The following is a 20712-nucleotide window of genomic DNA, read 5'->3' as shown; positions in this document are numbered from 1 at the left end:
GGTATTGTTTATAGACCCCCAAGTTCTAATCCTAAAGATTTTTTGAGTTGTATTGTAAATTTATTGAAAAATCCCCTGTTGGTAAATAAAAATATTTTTATAATGGGTGATTTTGATATTGATTTGATTAAAAATGACGATAATACGTCACAAGAATTTTTTGAAATATTTTTGTCAGCCTCATATTTGCCATTAATTTCGAAACCCACACGTGTTACAAATCATTCCGCCACCCTTCTTGATAATGTTTTCACTAATGTATTGCAAATTTTAAACTCTTCTATTATTTTATCTGATATGACTGATCATTTCCCTATTATAGCGTGTTTTGATCTCGGGTATTCGGTAGATAAATTTGGTTTTTCTCCAACCAGACGTAGAGCTACACCAGAAAATTTGGCTAGCCTTGGTGCTAGCCTAGAAAGGGCTGATTGGTCTAGTGTTTACGATAGTGATGACGTTAATATACCATTTAACAATTTTTCAGGGATAATTAGTAATTATTTAGATGAGTATATACCTAAATCAAAAGATAAGTTAGTTAATTATAAAACATCCCCCAGAATTCCGTGGATATCAAAATCTCTTCTTCGTTCAATCAATAGGAAAAATAGGCTATATTATAAATTCAAAATGGAAAAAACTGAGAAGTCAAAAGAAAAATATACTTCCTATAGAAATACTTTAACTAAGATTATACGGTTAGAAAAGAGGAAATATTATATGTTTCAGTTAGAAAAATATAAACATGATATGAAGAATACATGGAAGGTTTTGAACCAGGCCATGAATATATCAAAAAAGAAATCAAATATTACAACAATAAGATATGGCAACAAAATATATGAAGATCCAAGTGACATAGCTAATATTTTTAACTCTTATTTTTCAATGATTGGGGAGAATTTGGCTAGAAGGGTACCACAGTCAAATACGCATTTTTCAACATTTTTAGGTCAACCAAACCCAAGTTCTATCTTTTTTGTTCCAACTACGAAATATGAAGTTATTGATATTGTTACTGCAATGAATGACAAGCGAAGTGCTGGTTACGATGACATAAGTAATTTTATTTTAAAGGGAATTATATTTTCAATCGCTGACCCACTTTCACATATTTTTAATAGATCTATATCATGTGGTGTTTTTCCTGATTTTATGAAAATAGCTAAGGTTTTCCCTTTATTCAAAAAAGGCGATAGTTCTGATATGAGTAATTACAGGCCCATTTCTTTGCTTTCATCTTTATCTAAAGTTTTGGAAAAATTGATATTTAAAAGAACAATTAATTTTTTAACTTTTCATAACGTTTTTACAAATTCTCAATTTGGGTTTCGACAAAAACACAGTACCATTCATGCCCTTTTGAAGTTTATCGACCACGCAGCGCATACTATTGATAATCATTCCCATCTTATTGGTATATTCCTGGACTTCTCCAAGGCCTTTGACACAATAAATCATGAAATCTTATTTTACAAGTTGTCTCATTATGGGATAAGGGGGAAGGCCTTGGAGTGGTTCAGGAGCTACCTGCAAAACCGCAAACAATACGTATCTCTGAACGAGAACGTTTCAAGTCTCGAATTCATTAAGTGTGGCGTCCCACAAGGTAGCTTATTAGGTCCTTTACTTTTTATCATTTATATCAATGATTTTTGCAGATCATCCGACGTGTTGTCATTTATACTTTTTGCTGATGATTCAAATGTTTTCTTTTCACATCAAAATCCAGATGAACTCGTGCACATTGTTAATTAAAAAAGTGACCCAATGAATATGGATAAGAGCTAACAAATTATCTCTTAAAGGACAAGTTCACCTTCATAAACATAAGGATTGAGAAAATGCAACAATATTAGTAGAACACATCAGTGAAAGTTTGAGGAAAATTGGACAATCGATGCAAAAGTTATGAATTTTTAAAATTTTTGTGTTGGAACCGCTGGATGAGGAGATTACTACAGCTTGTGAGTCATATGAGCCGGATTGGCCAGAAGATATGATATTTTAAGCAGGCAAATAGACGTACCGACAGCTGACCAAGGATACTCATTACAATATTCTTTTTGAAAAAAAAAAATGATAAAAGGAAAAGAAATTTATAGATAAGTGTTTGGCGTAAATATTCTAAAGAGAATGGAAAACGCCACTAAACACAAAACAACAACAACAACAACAACATCATATGCGTACAACAGTATAAAGAAAATGTAAAAGAAAATTCAACATATTTTCACTTTTTTCGCATAATAATAGAGCACTTGACTTGCCTCTTTCTAAAAGCAGGGGGAATAATATTATCCATAACATTTGTCGGTAACGAGTCAGGGGAATGTGTACTTTTTTCAAAAGATGGAATTTTGTGAAATTCTCTTTATATTTTCCTTATATTGTTGTACGCATGTGAAATCTAAGTTATTCATACACTGCAGTAGTCTTCTCATCCAGCGGGTACTGCACAAAAACTTCAAAAATTCATAACTTTTGAACGGATTGTCTGATTTTCCTCAAACTTTCAATGATGTGTTCTACTAATATTGCTACATTCTCTCAATCCTTATGTTTATGAAGGTGAACTTGTCCTTTAATCTTTTGAAAACTAAGTATATGTTATTTAGTAACTCTACAGAAGTTTTACGTAAAGAGATTATTTTTGATGACATTCAAATAGAACGCGTATCTCATATAAAATTCCTGGGGATTACAGTAGACGATAAATTTTCATGGAGGCCGCATATTATTAACATAAGTACAATAATATCACGTAATATTGGAATCATTAATAGACTTAAGTTTCATATTCCATTGTCTTCTGTGCTGACGTTATATTTCTCTTTAATTTTACCTTATCTTAACTACGGTCTTTTAGCATGGGGTAACGCTCATCAAACTTTACTAGATAGATTACTGGTATTACAAAAAAAGGCACTTCGTGTTATCTGTGGCGTCCCGCCACGTTCCCATACAGATCCATTATTCACTAAATATAAGATTTTAAAAATTAAAGATTTGTATTTTTTTCAGCTTGGACAGTTTATGTTTAATTTCAACACAAATGCACTTCCCTGTATGTTCAATTCAATGTTTGCAAGGAATCAATTTTTCCATAACTATCCCACCAGACAATCTTCTGAGTTTCATCTACCTCTTCTGAGAACATTATTGGCTCAGAATACATTTATATACACAGGCCCTAGATTCTGGAATTCATTAAGTAGCGAAATAAAAAATTCTCCTTCTTTGTATTCCTTTAAGCGTAAGTTGAAATCCTTTCTGTTAAACCCTCTCTGATGTTCGTTTTTGTTAATCAAGTTCCAACAACCACAGAGTTTATCATCCAACCATCAATCAATTGATTTCTGAATTCATTAATTTATGAAATAGCCATTATAATTTCTACACAGCTGTATGCAACCACCGGCTGTTTAAAGAATTTCTTCAATTCCCTCTTCAATTCTCTCTTTCGTTTCTTTGATCAGCGTGTAGGCATTCTCCTTTCTTCCTTCCTTCATTTCATTTTCCACCTTTCTGTCTAGTCGTGTCATGTTATTGTGTGTCTCCCATTTGTTTCCGTCTTGTGTAAATCATACTTGTGTCCAGCATATACAAATAAGTATTTAGTTAGAGTTTCTTGAGTGGTTCACAATCTACAAGCTTGCTTTTTAGTGGACCTCTCAGTTCTCCTTTTTTTCAACTGAAACAAAGACTTATATTATTTTGCGTATACATAAAATGTTACTTTATTATTGTATCATTTGATATCATTTGTAAGTTGTGTGTATACGATTGTGATAATAACCTAATTCATACTGTGTTGTGTTTTGTTGGAAAAAGGAGAATGAAATAAAATGAAATGAAAATGAAATGAAATGAAAAAAAAGCGGGGGGGGGCTGTTTTGCGGGCCCTGTTTTGTATGCTTTTATGATATCGAAATGTTTTGTATGCTTTTATGATATCGAAATAAATGAATGGATATATGACCGCAGACCTCCGCCAAGTGCATAAATGGCCTAAATTCCTTATGATCAATAATCATTGAAAAAAAAAATTATAAAAAAAAAAAACATTAAAAAAAAAATCCTGGATCAAGACGGTGATCGGCATCCCGGGTCCGCATCATCGGATCATCACCAATCATCCTGTTCCTTTACGTCATTATCAACTTTTCCTGGAAATTTCATCCAGATGATATGCTCATATTTCTTTTTTTAATTATTTTGCAAACAAATAAACATACAACCAAACAAACAAATAGACAAACAGACAAACAAGTGATTAATGCACTATCTGGCCTGTAATGTAAATGAGGCAACATCGCCTCATTTCCGGAGGGGGTTTGTGACCGCTGCTGCTCAAGATGATCGTGAGGGCAAAATGGGCAGAGCAAAATCTCTTTGGGGCAGAGCAAGTTTCGTAACGCTTGCCTAGTACCTCCTTGGTACTTGTGTGCGTTGTGTAGCTCCAATTAGCTGGGTCGTGCTCTAGCTCTTTGCGAACACTGCCGGGAGGTAAATTGAATACGTAGAAAGAAGTACACCGGCTAACTACGCCGTAGCTGACGATGACATCTAGTCACACTCCTCGCATCACTTTATTCCGGAATGGAAGAAGCTCAGATGGAAAGGTGAGCATTTTGTCAGTTGTACGTAACTGAACATTTGATGATGTTGATTTTGATGTTCTCTGGGAGTTTCTAATGTACCATGTCAAAGTTTACAATGACTTCGCAGGTAGTAATGTTGTAGTGGTCCCAGATGTTTAAAACTATGTTAGTAGGTACATTGGACGTAATATGGGTAAGCCTGTCGTTTGTCCCTGCAGCATGCAGGCCTGCCTGCGCAGTGATACGTTTTGTGGATGAGCAGATCGAACTATCCTTATCTAAATTACTATACTTGGCATATGCTAATTAATAAACTTTCCATGTTTTGAGTTAGGCTCTCTTTTCGATGATACAAAAACGTTTATTCAGCCAAGACAGGTACAGACAGCCGCGGCCGCGGCGGACAGGTCAGGTATAACAAACACACAAGCTGCTCATCAATAAAGGCCATATTTCAACCACAACGACATTCAAAATTTGACCACCTGCTGCATGTAAAAACCTATTATGCTTTTGCGCATGTTTGAACCTTGGCACGGGAGATTGAGCCTTGATTGAACCTCTAGTCTCTATGTTCATGATGTTGAAGTAGAACTGGATGCTAAATTAGTAATGCACTTTCATATAGGTCTACATGTGGAGTAGACATTTCGAATTCCTGAGATCCAAATTGCACCAAAATGACAGGATATACATGTACCTAACCAGTTCCTTATGATACATGGAATTACCAGGTTCCTGTAGCAGCAACTGATATACCGGTACGGGAACTTGGTATACCAGGTTCCCAAAATGTAGACAAGAGTGCCTGCATTTGTGGCTTAAATTCATGTTCATTTATTTTATACTGCCTAGAAAATATGGCTTTGTCGCCTTTGATAGAAGAGTTTCTTCTAATATCTATATGTTCTCTTTCTGTAGGAGATATATCACAGTATTATATACTATTTCTGATTTAGTATACACTTGTTTCGTTATGAAACTCATGCATGTGAAGATGTACAAAGTGATCAAGGCGGAGCTCAGCAGATTTCTGTGTTCGCTGACCCCATGCAGGTGCCTCATTTTGTGCAAAATTAAAGAAATTCTGAGTCCATCAGTGCACGCTCTATTTATACCTTGCGCCCAATCTACATTTTTATCGTTTTATGGCACATGTAGTTGGCCATGGGAAGGTGATACATGTACTGCTTGACTGCGTTTGCACATTTAGATTACTAACCTTTCAGGCAAAAAGAATCTCATTTGAGGGCATTGGGGGCTTTCAGAGAATGGCGGGAGGAACAGGTTTAATAATAGCTTATTTCCAATCGCTCACATAAATTCTGACCAAATCAGTCATTGAGAAGCTTTGATGTCAATGTTGCCCCCCCCCCCCCCCCCCCCCCCCCCGCACTAGATTCAATTTCCAGTGAAAGTGGCAACTGATAAGTTGGACCTCATTTCAATATGTCTCTTTTTACTAGGTCATTGCCTGCCCAGACTCCATGGAGAGATTACTACTTGTGGCAAGCAACTGCCTCGGAATCTCAGCATCTCATGTATTCACAGCTCATGGCGGTAGAATAGAGGACTCATCATTAATAAGGTATAGACCAGATTAAATCCAGATAAAGACAAAATGTTAAGGTATAGGGAATAACATCAAAGACTAGCAATTGCATTAGCCAACAGAAGCCTTTATACAGAACAACTACACATGTTACTGGTATACATCCACAGAAATCAGTACATATTTAACCGGAGGCATTTTTAATGAGATGATTCATTTATTTTGGTTTGCTTTCTTATTCTGTTTCTTAATGTGTCTCTGTTGCTCTTTCCTTCTCTCTTGAAAACATTTCAAAGCCAAATGATAAGCACCATATGACAATGAATTTATGTTTGTACACTTTTGTGTATATCTGGCCAGGTTATGTCTTTATTTCAACGACAGAAGAAGGGTGATAGGCCACAAGTGTACAGAATCATGCATTGAGAAGGGATTTTGTTTCCAATTAAAACTTTGTATAAATGTGAAGCCTGATTTACTAGGGCATTTCTTGTAAGTTGATTAATGAAAAGTTCAAAGGGAGTACAGTTTACTTATGAAATGATAATGTTACTTTGTGATACAAATATCATAGCAGTGCTCTTGTGATGTTCACAATTAAAATCATAATACTGAAGGCGACAAGATGTGATATTCAAGGCATCGCTAATGCATATTTGTGTAACCTTTTTTTTTCTCCCTCTCTCATTTTTCTGTAATGTTGACACAGGGATGATGAAGTCCTGTATATATCAGAAGGGGAACCATTTATAGGTAAGAGACATTACATCAGGACTGTATTTATCATGCCAAACTATTGCCAGCTGTTGTTTTGCTGTGCATGTATGCACAAACCTAGCCTTTTGGCAAGGCCTCGTGGCTGAAAAAGAGACTATTTATAACTGCGAGAAAACGGGTGAATGCGAGACTTAGTGGCGCAGCCGCGAGGCCTTTTGAAACTTGGGTTTTTTTCCCTCCCACCTCCCGACAAAGGCGAATGTGAATTATTCCTGTATTCATGAGTCAGATCGCAGTTGGTACTCTAATGAGGACGTGTCAACGCTTCGCTGGCATTGCAGGCAGCTATGGATGAGAGAGCCGCCAACATGCATACTTATGTGTATCCATCAGATGCGACGGCGTGGTGAGCTATGCGGTCGCTGATTGGCTGCTACCCTTTTTGGTAGGAGAATTGGCGAGAAACAAAGCTCAAGTTAAGAAATTCATGTCAGGTTTCAAAAGGTCTCGCATTCACCCGTTCTCTCGCAGTTAGTCTCTTTTTCAGCCACGAGGTCTTGCCGAAAGGCTAGCACAAACCATGCAAAAGAAAAGAAAAAAAACTTTGAGGAGACATGAAAACATGTCATAATTGAGTTATAATCTCCAAAGCTATGTCAATCTCTTGAACAAGTCTGCATCTGCCAGATCAATGGTCAAAGAAGACATCCACTTTGTAAACTTTGCTTTGGTCCCAAGGAAACTTACTTGATGGACATTGAAATGAATGCATCTTTATCATAGGAAGAGGGCTTGTGGAATCATGTAAGTCGTCCATACCACATTAGTGCATTGCTATTCTAGTGGCCATAGAAAGAATTATAAAGGAGGACACCCCAGAGAAAAATTGTTTGCTTTTGAATGACCACGTAGTAAAACAAAAAGAACAAATGGGCTAAGTGAAAATATAACACAGTAGAACAATAATATTGTTTTCACAATTCATGAATTAATCGTGTGAATCTATGAGTTAATTGTCACAAAATTGCTTAAAACCATTACATATACCGTATGTCACACAGAGTCTTGATTTTTTTTACTTCGTATTCTTTAACCCAGTAGACAAAATTTTGAACTTGAGCAAGTGTGATCAAAGGCAGCTGTGTGTGAGCATATTGGGCATAAGATGTGATGCAGAAAATACGTATGTCTAGAGCTTGCTGCTTTCTCAGCAGCTGAATAGTAACAATGATTGAATTGTTTTATGTTACAATTGTTTTTGCATGACCCTTTTGAAGTTGAGTCACAGTCACAGATTTGTCTGTCGATAGAACAGCAAGATGATGGTGATATGAGTACAGTTGTAGCACACAGACTGAATGCTGCCATCTATCTTGCCTGTCTGCCTGTATGATGCACAGTACTTTATATCAAATCAATACATAATGCAGAGACTCCAACTCTCCCGTTTTCGACGGGAGATCTCCCGCCGAAAGCACATTTTTGCACAATCTCCCGTTCTCCCGTTTGAGATTTGATTTCTCCCGCCCTGGCTCTGTGTCTCCCGGTGGAAAGGATTTCTTACTTATTTCTGTCGTATGTTGAAAAAATAAGCCTAAGATAGCACCAGAGAACATCTAGAATCCTAGGAACTTCGCGCTTCGCACACATCAACTTGGAGTCTCCCGTTTGCTAGGGGTTTCGGGCGGGAGAATCTCCAGATCAGAAGGTGCTTGGGGTTGGAGTCTCTGATAATGATATACTGTGCATCATACAGGCATGATAATGTTTGACGCATAACATGGACATCTCTTAAGACGTTAAGGGCAGGGCAATTATTCTATATAACACACATATCCCATAGACATCCGCCCTTGTACATTCTTAACTGGTCTCCACTTGAGAGGTTTACATTTGTACTTGACTTGCCATCAAAATGTATGTGCGTGAATCCAATCCAGACCCCAAATTCAGCCGGTCTGGCCAGAGCACGGTGATGATGTGCAGTCACGAGAAGACCAATGGAGTTCTACAGAATGACTGGATCACGCTCAATGTCGGTGGGAGGCACTTTATGACCAATAGGTGAGAAAAAAATTAAGATATTAACTACATTGTTCTTTGTTTCGTTCTTTTATGCGATTACTCGTCGTGCGCAGTATGCGTCATCCGTCGTCCATCATGCGTCGTGCTCCGTCCTTTGTCTGTCGTGTGTAAACTTTTTACATTTTTATCTTCTTCTTGAAAACCCCATGATGGATTTTTGCTGAACTTGGCAGGTAGCATCCCAAGGGGAATAGGATCTCAATTTGCTTAAATGGGTGCCATGCTGGGCTCCCCAGGAGGTCCAATCCCCCCCCCTTCCACCCTCCCCCCCCCCCCCCCCCCCCATTTAAGGAATCTTTAAAAGTCCTCTTGTATGGAACCAGAAGTGATACAGCTAAGTAAATACTATGAGTAAGTACATTGATGACTGTAGTTTCAAGTTTTGTTTTGTGTTTTTTGTGACGGATCCAGGGGTGCCCCCCCCCCCCCCCCAAAGGGCGGGGGAGGGGGTCCAAATTGGGACTTGAATTATACAATTTTCTTTCATCTTCTACCTGAAAACCCCATGACAGATTTTCACCATACTTGGTAGGTTACCTACGTAGCATCCCTAGGGGGATAGGATCTCAATTTGTATAAACGGGCACCAATCTCACAGTGTCTGGCTCAAGACCTGGAGAGAGAGACACTTGCAGAGGACACAACAATATCACTGACTGAGAACCAGAAGGACGTTATCACAATTTGGGGGATATTGAGTTATTGGATCACATTGTAGAGCTTGATCTCCTCTACATTATGGTGTAAATTTTCAATCATTTTCATTTTCAGTAAAATCATAAAAATAAAAAACACAAGGGCACTATTTTACCTGTTATTTTGCACAATGCCTATAAATCTACCCACTTTTGATTACTAAGTAAACTTTTTATTTCATGAAAATTTATTGTTTCGTCTTTATTTGTGCTCAAATCTTTGAATGCAATAGCACCTTTCTTCTTCTCAGCTGATGATATGTGGTCTACAGACCTGGAAGCCATTTTGAAGTCTAGAATGGATGTGAAATACATACCTCCAAGCCATTCTGAATTTGGAGGAAAGGATCTGAATTTTGTCCATTTCCAGCTCTTGTTTCATTAAGATTTTTTTTAACTTAATTATTTTATGACACACTCCTATGGGAGCTGCCCTTTTTTGCCTACAACTGTACTTTTTGAGCCAAATCATCCCTTTTCAGTCGCAAAGGTTGTGAGGTCTGGAAATGCAGTACCCCACGAGGTTGGAGAAATCGAGGATAGACAACAGTTACAATGTTCACTTGTTTGTTTTTTTGTTTGTTTGAAATATTTGTTTACTTCTCCCAGGAGTACTTTACGAGGCAGAGATGGTGACAGCATGTTAGCCAGGATGTTTGCTGAAGATGGTAAGGACAAACTGCTTTCCTTCATGTGAACAACTTGTCTTGCCTTCATGGACTTGTTCAGAGAAAATTCATGAGATTGTTTTCACACATTCTGTATTTTCAACCCTCACTGCATTATAATGAATTGTGACCACTGACAACGATTTCAGGCCAAAGTCGGGAATTTTGAAATTTCACTTTTTCATTGAATCACTTTGCCCATTTCCAAAGCTTTGCATTGATATAAAACACTTGTATTCTCTGGCACCGTAAGTGGGCATATAAAGCAAAATATAATGCACTTTTTAAGTGGTAAGCCTGACAAAATTTCGAGAAAACGGGCTTTGAAGATTCACCTCTTTCTCAAAGACAATGTCCAAGTGGCGATGCGAGATGAGAATCACCCATCTGTATGATGGTGCCAATCGAGATTAAGCTCCGCCTCTAGCAACCACAGCGCCTTATGATTGGCTCACTAAGAGAGTCAAATTTCCCGGGCACCTTCCTCGGAACCCAGCGTTTGGAGCCGACATACACAATTTGTTTCGCTCGGGTTCGTTTCGTTGGCAGATACGATAATTGCATGCACTGAAGACTAATGGAGTATGTGTGTGTGGTGCACACATTACCCAATGGCATCAACATGCCATGCCTGTGTCTATGTGTAAACAAAAGCGGGTGGCGAATCCGTATCCACACCTTTATAAATCGCGTTTTAAGTGTGATTAATTTGTCTTTAAATCGCTTGGGATGTTTCGCAGGCAGAAAAACTGATAGAGCTAGCAAGGATCACGCTTCCTGTTGTTTTGTTTTGTGTTGTTTTTCAAGCCATGCATGTGTCGCATTGTGCCGTGGTGTTTATTATAAAAAACAAACAAACACAATTAGTTAGTTTGGTGCAATACACTTGACGTGTAGTATTTGAATATTGGTCATTTATGACCACTCCTTTCCTCTCATCTACTGTCCTTTGAGTCAACTTGCTATCATAATATTTACTACGAGTAGACAGTTTCGAGAATATTGTAAGTTTTCTTGTCACACAATTATACAATATTGCAGCAATTGACGGATGAGTTTCCGATCGCATGTTGCACGATTGTGTAGTGATTTGCGACTCTGATGTGATCAAATCATGTTCCCCATGAATCTGTTTTCACGTTGAAAGTTAGTGCTGCCGTTCACTTTTTGCTTCACTTCTGTTGTCGAGCATTGCGATAGAGAAGCTCGGATAGAAAGCCAAACAAAGAGCCTACACTACAGAGCGAGCGTATCTATTGTAGCAAGAACAATGAAGCATAATGTATGCACGCGTGGACAAAACATTTCCGAAACGCTCAAGACGTGTCTCTGAAAGCCAAACTATGTAAATGTGTGCGATGCACCAGCCAATCGCATGCGAGACCCTACGCCGTAGCAACACTGGGCATATTGGCGCGGCGTTCGAAAGAAGCTCAAAACTGACTAGTGCGATCCAACATACGGTGTTTAAAATTCCATTTTCGATAGGAAAAACTTAGTCTTATGATATGAAATTTAGTGAAGATGTAGAAAACATATCAAAGATTAGATTTCTGCGAAAATCCAAAATCGACAAAAATAATGGTCAAAATCTTTGAACCGTGCTTATGAGGGAATTTGCTCTTGCGACTTTTGCCTGAAACTGTTGTCGCGGGTCACAATTTATGATGTCAGTGCGGAAGAGGTTATTTCAAGGCATGGGGTCATAAACTCGCTAGTAGTGCAGTGTTTACCATGTCTAGCTGTAACCCTCCTTACTAATAAACAAACAAATAGATAATTGTCATAATTTTGTTTTCTTTTCTTTCTTTCTTTCTTTTTTTTTGGGGGGGGGGGGGACACCAACACCTGGCCTCTGCCACATGCATCCTACAATGCATATTTGTGGAAGAGCATTGTTTTATTTTATGCGTTGCGTATCTTACTGTCATCGCTGTTGAGGATTATCACCAAATATATATATTTATATGCATACATATGATTCATACCTACATTAGAGAGATAGACAGATAAAAGTATGATTTATATTATGCTGCAAATGTGGCCACTGGAAAAATTCCCTCCAGATGCATTTAAGTCCTCATTCTAGTTATTTTCATGCATTGTGCTAGTAGTGGTTCCAGGTCATGTACATAATGCTCTGCCGTATACTAAGTAGTCAATTGTAGTATAGGGTAAAGGAAAAAAAATAAGATAGTGTAGTGCTCTTGACTCATGAGGAAGTTTCCATGCATCACAGGAATGCAGACTGACACAGAATATTACCACTTCTCCTCCAGATTTGCCCTGGAGTAGTGCAGTCGACCACTCGGGAGCGTACCTGATAGACAGGAGTCCCGTCTACTTTGAACCCATCCTCAACTACCTCAGGCATGGCCAGCTCATCATGGACGATGGGCTGAACCCAGCAGGTAACCATGGGAACCATGAACTCGTACAAACTGAAATCTCTATGAGAGCTAAATGGATTATTAATATGCATGGAGTACCATTCTATGATATAACATAACTCCGAGGAGCAATCTGTAGTCGATTGGTGATTTAAATTGATTTAAATTGATTTGACTAATCACTGGCAAAAGGGAAGGAGAATGTAAACTCACATCTATATGATTCTTTAAATTCTAATCTGTGAAAAAGCAAAGTCTTGTGGTTGATAGATTCTTGTTTGATTCATTCATTCATGTATGAATGTATTGTTGTTTTTAGTCTCAATATCTGTCTTTAATTCCCTGTTTTATTTTGTTAACAATTTAATTCACACAAGGAAACTTGAATCAAATTATTGTTTATCACAATGATGATGCAAAATACAAATACCAATAGACCATGCAATGAATTCTCTCATCCTTTTTGCTGGGGGTGGGGGCTGAGGCTCAGGCACCCTTTTTTTCACAAGAAATAGGAATTGACATAGGGTGTAACTACCTTAGGCCCCCACTTTTTACACCCCAGAAGTGTCACCGGAAAAAATATAATGTGGGTAAGCTTTTTTCTTTTCTTCTTTTTTTTTTGTGGCTTGTCAGCTGAAGAAAGCCAGAAGTGCTTGTAAGCTGATGAAACCTGGAAGTGGCAGCAGAAGTTGTGCTGAAGGCTTTTTGTTTTGTTTTGTTTTTTATTTGCTTGTTGGCAGATGAAACCCTGAAGTGGCACCAGATATAATAGAAAATAGGAAACGAAAAGGGTTAGGAGTCTTTAGGCTAAGGGACATTGTCATCATAAGAGAGAGAAGGAAGATAGAGAAAGAGAGAAAGACAAAGATAGAGATGGAGAGATAGAATGAGAAGGAGAAGGCATTACAGTCATTGTCCTGTGTTATAAAGAGTTTGGATTGCTTCAAATCAATCATAACTTCCCCAGTCAATTTTGCCTTTGCGATTGATTTCAAATCCATCTCATGAGAAAGTTGCTGTTGATGTCAATCAAAACTTTTTGGGGGGACTGAATTGATTGCAAGTCTATCAAATGATGTGACTGTTTTGGAATCGATTGTAGGAAACAAAGAGTCAGTCACAGAATTTAGGCTGCCATCGAATTTGCAATTAGTCATTCTTGACATGAAAATTTTGAAATCATAAAGGGAGTTTGTGATTCTTTACCACAAAAATTATTGGAACTTCACTGGAAATTCAAATTTGTAATACAAAGATACCAGAGTAAGGTGTACTTTTTTGTGTCATTGTTATGAAATTGATACAGTTCATACAGGTTAATCGCAATTCAAGTTTGATTGTTTGATTAAGACTGATATTTGCAATTGATCACAAGTTCAAATCAAGTTTGATAACTTTTCAAATTGATTTCAATCACAATTTTTATAAGACAGAGTCGAGTCGGCTGTGGATGTTTTAGGGTATAAGCCCATGTGACAAAGATATCCTGTCATTTTCTCTAACACTCCTTTGACAAAATCCAATCCTGTGTTCAACCAAACGTGGGCAGGCGTGCTTGAGGAGGTGAAGTTCTTCGGCATACAATCCCTCGTAAAGCCGCTGGAAGAAATGATACAGGCGAGAGAGCCGCCGGGCGACCACACCCCAATGAAAAGGTGGGAGTTTGTACGCATGCTGCAAGGGGCTCCGTCCAAGTATGACCTCCGCTGTCAGGTATGTGGGTGATTGTCTTCATTGTTGAGAGAATGTTAGAGAATTAAAGGGTATTCCCTACACCCTTTCGCCAGCAAGCTATGTTTTGTTGCAGTTGGTTGTTTGTTGTATTTCCCCCGAGAGTGGGTAGTCAATATGTATTGTTGTTTTTTTCATACATTTATTTGTAAGTCATAAAAGCAGTCTACCGAACAGAATAATCTTCCCTTTGCAATGTTAAAGGGATTTTTCAGGCCACCAACATTTGGTTTAAATCAAGATCTGGGAATGTTTTTGCAGGTCCATTTTCACTTTATATCTAATATTGGCAAACAAGATAGAAGTTCAAGTTCATGTATATCCATCAAGATCTGAGGACTAGGAGCTTTTTATGCTGCAGAATTTATCAGTCATTTGTCATCATTTACAAACACAGAAAGATGTAAATGAAAGGTAATCACTCCACAGTATCATGAAAATTGGTTTCTGGGACATAGCGCTTGCAGCCTTTTGCACTTCTGAAACAGATGCCTCATCCAGTGTGCCTATTCGCTGCCCTTGAACAGTGTTATAGGAATCTTTTCTGATGTCATTGTCACGCATGCAAATTTTTCTCTTTGTTGACTGTGAAGTTTTGAATAAACATCCATGATCATTGAAATCTTTGCATAGAAACAGAAAACTCTTATTTTAAAACAAACACTGTTTCATCTCTGAAATTTTCTATAAGTGATCTTACATTGTATGTTTTTTCTTCCCCCTTTGCCCAGGGAATGAACTTTGAGGGCGCAGACCTGTCCAAGCTGGACCTGAAATACATCAACTTCACCATGAGCAACCTGTCCTTAGCCAACCTGTCTGGAGCTAACCTGTCTTACTGCTGCCTGGAGAGGGCCAACCTAGCAGGGGCCAAGTTGGATGTATGTTAGTCTTGTTCAAAAGCCTTCGTGCTGCCCTTCAAACTGACAATTCAGTTTCAGTTTCAGTTTGTTTTATTTCTCCACGTTTGCAATACTTTTCACTTCGAAATGTAAACAATAAAATCAAAATATCATTTTTTTGATCACTGATTTTTTTGTGAATTTTGCGACCAAATGCTGGAAGCAAAATTCAGTTTTAAAGTTAAAGTCATGAGTTAAGAAATTCAGACAGTTTTTCAAAGGCTCTCTCACCGGGTGACTTGACTGAAGTCTCGCATAATCACCCTCTACTTGCTACTCTTGCATACAGTGAGAGGGTCTTTGACAAAGGCTAGATAGATGTATATATGTGTAACGCCCAACAGGGCACATATTTCATGTCCAGTGCATTAATGGTGAAATGTTGCATGGTTGACTCCACATTAAAACGGTGTATACATTGTACTGTACATGGCTCTCCATGAAGGGATCAGTGTAGTGTTTACATTTTCTGCCTGTGTATGTTTAGGGATAAACATTGCATGGCTATATTTAGGGTCAAATATTGCATGGTTATGTTTAGGGTTGAATATTACATGGTTATGACCCTTTGAAGCATTTGGTCACAGAAAGTTGTCACAGACAAGGCCAAGTGCATGTCAAATATGCAGCAAGTGGTGCCAGCATATTTAATCACATTTTCTCTATCCCAAATCAAAGAAGAAAGAGACACGCCTGCAAACAAGATTTGTCCTGGCGTCTACAAAAGCACTCATCTGCAGGAATCTCCGTCAAAAAATGTCAGCATGGTCCCTATATGTTTCTTAAATTCTCATGGACTTTGTGCAGCATGCTGCAGGGCCCTGTTGCATTAAATGTTGAATACTCAATTCTGATTGGCTGATACCTGACTTATGTTTGAGTTTCTGACTTATATATGATTGCGTCTTTTATGCAACATGGCCCAGGTTTGTCAAAAGTTATTGGAATGCACCTTCCTCAAATTCTAAATTGAGCATAACTTGCATGTTTGCATACTACATCTATAATCAAATTAGTAATCTAGCAGTCATTGACAGATGATGTCATCGGCAGAATCTTGGTTTTTAAACTATTTTTAGGGGGAGGGGGTGGATCCAAGTAATTTGAAAAATATCAATATATGGTACAGATTTAGATATTCTCTTGGCCACATACTTGTAAGTGATAATTAGGACATCATAAATCAGCACAATTCAACACAATGTATGCATTTTTATTGCAAATATACAGGTACATTCATATATGCATTATATGACCACCCTAAGGAAATAGGAGGTGTCCACTTCATGTTCACATGATATTTGTAATAGATATTTAATAGTTCATTACATTTGTGTGACCTGTACTTGTGTAAATACAAAAACCTATATTTGGCTGTACTAATTTATGTATCAAAATACTACATGAGTTCAAGAAACAGTGTTTCCATGATAGCTTCTCTGTCTCATGGTTATGAACTCACCTGGCTGTAATCAAGGCTACTTTGCAAGATATGGAATCGCTGGCAGAAAGTGCAATTGTACATTTGAACTGACCAATTCATCAACAGAATTTGCTCAGCCTTCAGTGCCGGTATGTGTCAGGTGTATGGAGGGAAATGTTGCCAATGGGAGATAAAAGATTTCTGCCATATGCAAGGCCTGTATAAACACAGATTCATCTCCAAAAATGTTTTGCAGTGGCCATGCATTCAAGAGGCCGCTGTGGACAGTTGGCCATTGAGGACAGGTTCGACTGTCATGTGTACTCTGCAAGATCAATTTCAGCTGTTGGCGTAAACATGTATGCAGCCCCCTCTGAGGTGGAATGTCCTTCTTTTGTTATCTACAGGGAGCAAACCTAAGAGGGGTCAAGATGGTCCTCGCAAACCTAGAGGGCGCTTCACTCCGCGGCTGCAATTTTGAGGACCCTGCCGGTACAAAGGCCAACATGGAAGGTAGGCTTGCATACCTGCGAAAAATTGAAAATGCATCACGATATTTTGCTGTGTTGCGCACCCGTACATAGATTTTCATGGAAGTGAAAACATAATTTGCAAGCCACCATAGCATGCATTTCCTGTGAACCACAGTGTAGGACCACCTGTAGAAATATCAGTATTGCATTGGATTATGTAATCACTTCTGCCAAATCTGTGATTGCAGCATGGGTTAAAACTCAGATGGTCTTTTATTTTCAGGATTTCATAGTTGATAGGGGAGAGGGTTGGAATCTCTAATAAGAATGATCTCACGGGCCCTGATAATTCACTAAGGGCCTCCGTGACATTTGCTTCTGCGACAATTGCTCCCATGAAATATCTGCTCACTAAGCCAAACATAAAATCTACCCACAAACATAACCCTAACCGTAATCCTCTTCCTCATATCAAAATGAATTTAAATCTCTCTCACAACACTAACTCTAGCCCTTGTCCTTGAAGTCCTTGAAGAAAATAAGACAAGAGCATGCCGGAGCAAATGTCACATCACCCACAAAGATGGTTTGAAATCAAATCTACATTGTTTACCATCATGGTACATTTTATCCAGGGACTGAACAAGGACGAAATAGGTGTACCTTGCACACTTCATGTGTTGGAGAGCTCTCAGTATGGGATGTCTATTTTGCATGCACCTATTATGTAAGTTAACCAGAACGTGCCTGGATGCATAAAGGGTCAATTGTGTCTAGATGCTACGTAAAGACAAATTTGGTAAATATTGGTACGGCCTGGGAGTCACCATCTTCTTTGACTTTGCTTACAATGATTGCAAGATAGCATGCTGGTCACTATATTTTTACTTTGAGACCTTAAACATTGACAGAGAGCTACATTACTATGAAGCTGTCTTGTTGGATAAACTGACAGTAAATTGCTTGTTGGCACATGGGTCTGTAGTTAGTTTGCCCAGCACTTGCCTTTACAGGCAAACACTGCTCTTACAGGTTTCTCTGTAGGGTTACTTGTAACTGCCATCCAGTCACACGTATAACATCTTTTCTATTTCAAGAAATATTGCAGCCATATTTTCCGCTATCGGTTTGATGAACACACTGGTTTTCACATTTTAATTCATACCTTTATAACAAAGGATTTTTTTTAAAAATGCATTGTCATGATAACCACAAGACTTCTCATAGGCCTTGCCAAACACAGCATTAATGAATGAATGCACATTGGATTTCAGGTTTTATCAGGCATAATGCAGTGATAGGTGACTTGAAAAATGCATACCTACCTATAGGTCTCCAAGGAAATGAATGCATTTTGAGATAAGCTGGCAAACTGACATATGAGTTGCAGTTCTCTGCGCAGATAGGCTCCATCTGGGGAACGAAGATTATGCCGTGACATCAGATGTGGATAATTATCATGCCACATCCTTCGCAGGTGATGGATATTGTTGCACACCAGTGTCAATACTAGAGAGCTTTAGATTTTTGCAATGCGGACGTTCACAGGAAAAAAGGATGTTCTGCGCATGCGCAAAATTGCTCATCAAAATCAATCTATTTTTAGCTTGCGTTGTCTAAGTTTTCAACTAAGTTTTCAACTACACATTCTAGGCTATTTTTACATCCGCTCAAGTAACGACGCAGAGAGCTGCTAGATACCCTGTTCCTATGGGGGGCCATTTTCCTTGGGAAAAGTTACGTCTCTGTGTGATCTAAAGCTGTTTGCAACACAACTCGGGGAGAGAGGAGATCATGGCCAATGCGATCATCATCTCAAACGTCCATGTCTCAAATCTATAGCTCCTTAATATCTACACATCTCTGATGGAGATGCATGATTACATTTCGTATTGTGTGTCGCAGATTTCATGATAAAGTGACAGCTTTGCTGCAGCTTTTGTAGAAGGTCACTCTGCTTGCTGCATTTGTGAAGTAACAATCTATGTTTGGCTATCACTCTTTGGTTTTGATTTTGCAGCACTGCCAGCATGTCTTAAGTGACTATGCGAATCAGGGTCATGTCAGGCTTACAGACTAGTTCGATTTTTCCATGAGTATGATCAAGCGTGAATTGATTAGAGAGAGAGAGATAGATAGGGAGAGAAGAACTAACTTGTAGTAAATAATATCTGAGACAACAGTTACATGTGAAATTCAGCCCTAGGAGTGCTTTTTGGATCTTGCCTCGGACCGGCCCAAGGCGGCTTTGCAATCCTTTTACACATGTAATTCAGGCTAGCTGAGCAACAGCACTCCTCATGGATGCATGGGCCAGCCTCGCATCAACTTTCCTTTATACTCCACTGTGGGAGTGCCCTTTCAGTAAACAACATTTCGTGCGTATTTGGTTTCGTCATAATACTACCATGCGCATAACCCCAGCAGAAGGTCTTGTGACCTGTCAATCCGCACAGCTCTAAAAGCCAGTTGCAGCAAATCTGGCCCTGATGCAATGATCAAGTTAGTGCGTCATAAACACCCGAAAGATTCAAAGCAAAGACTTTGACATTTGGAGAGGAGGTAACTCATTTATCATGTGGTGGACCTTTTGAGGATATACAAAAGTTGTATCAAGTGACTTTATGAGGGTTAGATATATTGTACTGGTGGATCACCTGTGCACTGCCTGGACTTTGAAACAAATATATCAATTCATCAATATACACCCTCATGCTGTTTTTGCCTGTTTCATTCTTGTTAATACACAGTTAAGTCCCATAAAGTTCTCATCATGCAATTAATCATCTTCCTAGTACGACATATACCCCTATTTTCCTATTTGTTTTCTGTGGATAGAGGATTAATGATACCTGTTCTGATAGTTCGTATAACCCCAGGAATACAAAAGAAAGACAGAAAGAAAAAAACAACAACAAAAGATTAGCTACACTAACTTTGCATATTGGTCATGGCCAGTATTGGATAACTATGTTAGTCTCAGCTTGTAAACACTCAAATAAATAAAGCCCCCTAATTTTATTTTTGAAATAGGAGACAGAGATGCAGGTATTGTATGCCTCAGCTGTTGAGAGAAAGAAATTGGCTGCCTATCGGTCATCTGAAAGTGTATTTGGCCCTTCCTATACAGTGGTCATGCCAGATTTATACACCCGCATGCATTGCCACAAGAGCTACCAATCAATCAATTAGGGTATTATCATGCAAATGTAGATAGGAATCCGCTTGCTGTTCAATGCAGTGACATTGATGATATGTGAAAATGCTGTCTTACACACACAATATGAACACCAAACTTGCTGTTTTGAGTGATGCAAAATATATTTGAATATGATTGATTGCAAAATTATAATACATGCAATCTTAAATGTGTTGTGATTGGAGTAGATTTCTGCAAACCCAGAATGCAAGAAGGATATTAAACAGTAGGCAGTGCTACCACAAGCCCCGGGGCCCTGTTGCATTT

The 20712-nt window shown here is 38.4% G+C and overlaps 1 protein-coding gene across 1 annotated transcript; it reads left to right on the top strand.

Moving 5' to 3' along the window:
* Nucleotides 1-4541: 4541 nt before the first annotated feature.
* LOC139723132 (BTB/POZ domain-containing protein KCTD9-like) lies at nucleotides 4542-20092 on the top strand. Its single transcript, XM_071634397.1, has 10 exons — nucleotides 4542-4628; nucleotides 6074-6195; nucleotides 6869-6912; nucleotides 8817-8940; nucleotides 10266-10324; nucleotides 12604-12735; nucleotides 14267-14430; nucleotides 15180-15329; nucleotides 17181-17286; nucleotides 20085-20092. Exons 1-10 carry the CDS (start codon nucleotides 4566-4568, stop codon nucleotides 20090-20092), a joined length of 972 nt encoding a protein of 323 aa, XP_071490498.1. The 5' UTR covers nucleotides 4542-4565.
* Nucleotides 20093-20712: the final 620 nt, after the last annotated feature.

The sequence above is a fragment of the Diadema antillarum genome, unplaced genomic scaffold (genome assembly GCF_040938485.1).
Source record: "Diadema antillarum isolate AM-2024a unplaced genomic scaffold, OU_Dant_1.0 scf00000181, whole genome shotgun sequence".
NCBI lineage: Eukaryota > Metazoa > Echinodermata > Echinoidea > Diadematoida > Diadematidae > Diadema > Diadema antillarum.
This window is presented reverse-complemented; position numbering and strand designations above follow the sequence as displayed.

Bases quoted from the DNA above. Each gene is read 5' to 3' on its own strand.
- LOC139723132 (XM_071634397.1), top strand. From the start codon at position 4,566: ATGACATCTAGTCACACTCCTCGCATCACTTTATTCCGGAATGGAAGA. The intron at 8,941-10,265 runs GTGAGAAAAAAA...TACTTCTCCCAG, and splicing joins AGGCACTTTATGACCAATAG to GAGTACTTTACGAGGCAGAG. The intron at 10,325-12,603 runs GTAAGGACAAAC...CTTCTCCTCCAG, and splicing joins CAGGATGTTTGCTGAAGATG to ATTTGCCCTGGAGTAGTGCA.